This window comes from Arachis duranensis, chromosome 6 (assembly GCF_000817695.3).
Source record: "Arachis duranensis cultivar V14167 chromosome 6, aradu.V14167.gnm2.J7QH, whole genome shotgun sequence".
NCBI classification, from domain to species: Eukaryota; Viridiplantae; Streptophyta; class Magnoliopsida; order Fabales; family Fabaceae; genus Arachis; species Arachis duranensis.
This window is the reverse complement of record NC_029777.3, coordinates 106420453-106426835: the sequence shown is the minus strand read 5'-3', so window position 1 is coordinate 106426835 and position 6383 is coordinate 106420453. Positions and strand designations below refer to the sequence as shown.

The following is a 6383-nucleotide window of genomic DNA, read 5'->3' as shown; positions in this document are numbered from 1 at the left end:
ATTTTGGATCTTGTGGTTCTTTCGATCTTCCTCAACCAAAGCCTTATGTATTCCTAGGTGGCTGAACTGTAACTCTTTTGATGGGGAAAGAGCAACAAAGGCGGCTTTGGTATATTGGGGACCGAAACCCTGAAGGTCTATTTATATTTGAGCATGGCACCCATTAAACCCTTAAGCCCAAATAAAATAGTATCTAAAGTCCAAAAGATAATATATCTAAAATCCAAAAGATAATTATCTAAGGAACAAAAGATAATATCCGGTTTTATTCTCATTTAATTCCAAATCAAAAGTAATAATGACTTATTCAATTAGCATTTATAACAATAAATGAGATCATCATTATATAAGTCACTTAATTTGAAATAGCATAATTTATGATTATAATTAATATATGTATTGCCCACAAATAAGTTAGTAAATCAAATAATTTTCTAACAATCTCCCACTTTGGCTATACATATATTATTTCTTGACATATCACATCTTTATAAACTTTATGCGCGCATCTGAATGCTATTTCTCTCATTACTTTAACAATCTGGTCCGTCTCATACATTAGATATGGAACTACCGCAACTTTTATCATATTAAATGCCGTGACTAAATCACGCCAATCACCATCCTAATATACTCAACGACATAGATCAAATTTGGATGATTAATATGAAAATTACATGCCAAGTGATCTCATGCATGTCTATTTCCAGCTGGTCCAACTTTATTGAGATCAAACACAATACAAATATTGCAAAATGAACATTTCACATAATATGAAATAAATCATCAACTTAATTCTGCAGAAAAATAACTCAATATCTATCATAGGACATATGGCATAAAATAAACTCCCACTAAACCAAGACATCACAAATATTGACACCCATCCGAGTAGTGTGCTCATGAAAGACTTTAGGGGTCATTCCCTTGGTTATTGAGTCTGCTAGCATATACTCTGTTCCTATATGTCCTATGAAAATCTTGTTTTTCTTAAACTTTCTCCTTGACAACTAAGAACTTGATGTCTGTATGCTTCGATTTTGTCAAGCTCTTATTGTTGTTGGAGTATAATACTGCTGACTTATTGTCACAAAATATCTTTAATGACCTTTCAATGTCATCTACTATATGAAGCTCAATGACAAAGTTTCGCAACCATATGCCATGAAATCGGAATCAGAGTACCTAATGATCTCCAAAATTTTTTTGATCTCCGATAAGCAAGCATGTAATCCTTTGTTCTCTTTAGATAACGCATTATGCGTTTAATAGCTATCCATGATCCATATCCGGATTGCTCAAGTATCTACCTAACACTCCCACTATAAATAATATATCGAGATGTATGTAAACTTGAGCATACATTAAATTCCCTAGTGCTAATGCATAAGGTTTATCATGCATTGCTGTCCTCTCAAGATCATTTTCAGGGCATTGTTTGAGACTGAACTTGTCTCCTTTAGTTACAGGTGTGTCCATTGGTCTACAACTTTCCATGCCATATCTACTTAAAATCTTATCGATATAGTTCTTTTGTGATAATCCAAGAATACCTTGAGAGCGATCTCTTAGTATCTCAATTCCTAATACAAAAGAGGCATCACCAAGATCTTTCATTTCGAATTTGTCCGATAGAAATTTCTTAGTTTCATGCAACAAGCCTATATCGTTACTGACAAGTAGAACGTCATCAACATGTAAGACCAAAAAGATGTATTTACTCCCACTGAACTTGCGGTATACACATTTATCTATAATATTTACCTCAAAACCATATGAGGTAATAACTTGATGAAACTCGTGATACCATTAACGGGAAGCTTGTTTGAGATCATAGATGGATTTTATCTTTTCTCTATTGGATCTCCTCAATGACACTTCTTGAGGTTGTTGAGCTTGCTGTATAGATTGGGATTGAGGAAGATTCTCATTATATTTTTCTTTTTTGTGCTGTAGCAGTATCTTGAGCAATAACGATATTCTCATTGTTCTCTTATACTGTAACTGGATCTACAGTAGGATTCTCATTGTGCTCTTGTACTATAAATGTGTCTTGAACAAAAATAGGTACAAAGACCTGATCATTGTCAGTTACAAAATCCTCATCAAAAGCAACATTCCTAATATCTTCCTTCCCCCCCAAACTCAACATCCTCAAGAAATCTCACATTTTCCGTTTCAAAAATAGACCTTGATGCAGGATTGTAAAACTTGTACCCCCGTGAACACTTAGCGTAACCAACAAAGTAGCAATTAATTGTCCTTGAGTCCAATTTTTTTTCATGCGGCCTATAAGGTCGCACCTCAGCTGGACATCCCCAAATATGCAAATGCTTTATATTGGGTCTTTTCCCAGTCCAAATTTCATATGGGATTTTGTTAATTGCTTTGCTTGGCACCCTAATAAGGATGTACACTGCGGTCTTTAAGGCTTCTCCCCAGAGTGATTCAGGCAAGGAAGAATGACTAATCATACTTTTCACCATGTCCTTAAGAGTTCGGTTCCTTCACTCTACAACACCATTCATGCTAGGTTTGCCTGGCATGGTGTATTGCGGAACAATACCACACTTCTCTAGGAAAAGAGCAAAAGGCCCGGGACGTTGCTCACCTGAACCATCATATCTTCCGTACTATTCACCACCACGATCAAATTTGACAGCTTTAATTTTCTTTCCAAGTTGAAGTTCAACTTCAGCTTTGAAAGACTTGAAAACATCCAAGGCTTGGGACTTTTCATGAATTAAATATAGATACCCATAACGAGAGTAATCATCTATGAACATAATAAAGTACCGTTGTCCATTCCAAGAGATAGTAGGGAATGGGCCACATGTATCGGTATGTATCAGTTCTAAGACATATTTAGCTCTCTCAGCACCTAATTTCCTTTCGTTTGTTATTTTTCCCTTTATGTACTCAATACAGACTTTAAAGTCCGCCAAATTTAGGGGTCCAAGAATTCCATCCGACACGAGCCTCTGAATTCTCTGTTTAGAGATGTGACCCAGGTGTTTGTGCCATAATGATGCCGAATTCTCATTTAGTTTTCGTTTTGTACCCGTTTGCAGTATTTCATTATTATAGGAATTTAAGTTAAGCCTATATAGATTATCCACCAAATGACCAGAGCAAATATTATTTGAATTATAAAAGAGACTGACTTTATTATCTCCAAATGAATAAAAATAACCTGATTTGTCCAAACGAGAAACAGAAACCAAATTTCGTCTAAATGATAGTACATAAAACGTCTCTAATAAATCCAAGTAAAATCCACTCGTGGAACATAATCTAAAGATTCCTATAACTTTGACTGCAACTATATTGCCATTTGCCACGTAGATGTATCTTTCAGCATCACTTGGCGGTCAGCTCCACAAGCAACCCTGCATAGTGACACTTACATGAGTAGTAGCAGCAGAATCTACCCACCAAGTATCAACAGGTGCATAACTTAAACTAGCATCAGAACAAACGAAAATAAGAATTATACCCTTCTTTACACGCCAGGTGGCATATTTGGTACAATCCTTCTTCATGTGTCCCACCTTCTTACAAAAGAAACAAGTTGAAACTTGATCTTGTTTTTTAGCCTTTTTCTGTTGAGAAGGCACATCCGCAGTAGTATTACGCTTTCTTTTATATTGAGAAGATGAAGCCATGTGAGCACTTTCAGTCTTATCTTGCTGTAGCCTCTCTTCTTCTTGCACACAGTGAGATATAAGCTCATTTAAGGACTAAGTATCTTTCAGAGTGTTATAACTCACTTTGAATTGCCCAAAGTGTGCAGGAAGAGAAATCAAAATGAAATGCACGAGTAAATCTTCAGACAACTCTAACTTTAGTGCTTTCAATTTTGAAGCAAGATGAGACATTTCCATAATGTACTCCCTTATGTTCCCTTTACCTTTATACCTCATGGAGACAAGTTTGCTCAAAAGACTACTTGCCTCTGCCTTTTCATTCTTAGTAAAGAATTTTTCAACATTCTTTAGGAACTGTTTGGCATCTTTATCCTCAGTAATTGAGCCCGAAAACACCTCAGGAATTGAGCATTTCATGATCATAATGCTCATTCGATTGGATCTCTCCCACTTCTCTATTTTAACCTCATTGAAATTTTCCGGAGTGGAAGTGGGTTTCTCCTCTCGAAGAGCTGTATCTAGATCCATACAATCGAGGACAATCTCCACGGTATCTTTCCAAACTTTAAAGTTTGAACCATTCAGCATAGGGATACTACTAATTTGTGCAGAAACATTGGAAGCTGAAGCCATAGTTTCTAGATTAGAACAAAAAGGAACATGCAGTTAATTAATGGAAAAAAATCCATATTGAGATATCCAGTACAACATTAATTTTCAATCTTTGGATAGAAAAATTAACTGTAAGTGATACTCTTATTGCAGTAATCAAATATTGTCAAAATTCCTGTCACACATGAAGTCTTTCTTTGGACTGACTTAATGCGCACATGAAAACTTAAACTTCGCAACCTATTTATTACCGCATATATTTTCTATTAATTGGCCAAACAATTACCTTCCTCTGGGCCGATTATTGACCGCATAATTAATAGAAAATAAACAAAAGTGTGCAATGCTTATTATTTGGCCAAACAACAAACTTCCTTTGGGCCGATTGTTGTCCGCATAAATAATAAGCATTACTTTATTCTTAATTTGTTACCCAAACATGTATTTACTATCAATATGTGTATGTAATTCGGCAAAATATAGACCTTCCTTTGGACCGACCAATATTCGCATGAATTACATAACACCATATTTCTTATGTTTCGAATAAATTAATTTTCACAAAAGAAGCTACTTTGGCAGCATAATGTTCAATCAATTTATTCCAAAATCAAATCTTTATAAAATTGATGGATACAATAATCCTTATATCCTAAGAGGATAATCAATTTTTTTTTTGTTTTTACCAAATTAATGGCACACAATTAAAATTAAAAAAAATTATAATACGATAATACTCGGTTGATTTAACAATAGATGAAAAACCATATATAAATCATTAATTTACGAACATTATTCTATAAAAAAAAATTAACCCATAATATATATGTGCAACAATAATTAAGCGGGACCGTAGAAGAATAGTGTTCATCCATGATATATATAATTTTGCGTGCGATAATGTTAATGCAAGCCACGCAATATTTAACGTATGCCGAAAAAAATATAATAAAATTAAATATTTTTGATGACTAAATTATGGATGGCTCTGATACCACTTGTTGGAATAAATTAATTTTAATAACCCAGATCATCTATATTGAATCACAAAAAATAACATAATGCGGAAGCGTACCTGAATTCATAAACATGAATTATGATTGGAAGATTTTGGATCTTGTGGTTCTTTCGATCTTCCTCAACCAAAGCCTTCTATATTCCTAGGTGGCTGAACTGTAACTCTTTTGATGGGGAAAGAGCAACAAAGGCAGCTTTAGTATATTGGGGACCGAAACCCTGAAAGTCTATTTATATTTGAGCATGGCACCCATTAAACCCTTAAGCCCAAATAAAATAGTATTTAAAGCCCAAAAGATAATATATCTAAAATCCAAAAGATAATATCCGATTTTATTCTCATTTAATTCCAAATCAAAAGTAATAATGACTTATTCAATTAGCATTTATAACAATAAATGAGATCATCATTATATAAATCACTTAATTTGAAATAGCATAATTTGTGTTTATAATTAATATATGTATTACCCACAAATAAGTTAGTCAAATAATTTCCTAACAACCTATATATATAATATACTTAAATATATACTTGATTATTATTATTATTGTGAGGATCTAATTTACAGTTTCACATCATATCCAAACTCTTCATCTATTAAAAAAAATATGAATTGAAACATAGAATAAATATATAATAAGTGTCAGTCTTTTTCTCATTTTTTAAAATTATTTTACATGTATTTAATGTTTATTAGATGCAGAAATTTTTTTATTACGAATTTAATCTGTCGTACTAATCCTGTAAATGAAAAAACCACACAAATGCACACACATATAAAGTCTAGGAGGCCAGTAATTTTTGTGTTTTGTAGCCAGCACTTAACCATCAAAAGAAAAATAGGTGATTTCCTACCATTAGATGTAATCTTACACCATTAAAAACACTATTGATGATCAATTGATGATTACAAAACACCAAAGTTGCTGGCCCCTAACACTCCTCTATATATATTATTAGTGGAGTGTTGAAGAAAACCAACAAACTAAGTTTTTTAGTAGAAAATCTCATTCATCAAGCACCAAATATTTGATGATAAAAAAAATGGCAAATCTATAATTAGGAGTTTGAGACAAAAGCATAGTTGATGGTTCAATTCATAA

General features: G+C 33.3%; 1 protein-coding gene across 1 annotated transcript; it reads right to left on the bottom strand.

The window, feature by feature from the left end:
* Positions 1-3740: 3740 nt before the first annotated feature.
* Positions 3741-4280, bottom strand: LOC107495482 (uncharacterized). The gene has a single exon (XM_016116631.1). The coding sequence runs from the start codon at positions 4278-4280 to the stop codon at positions 3741-3743; it is 540 nt and encodes a 179-aa protein (XP_015972117.1).
* Between the last annotated feature and the right edge of the window lie 2103 nt (positions 4281-6383).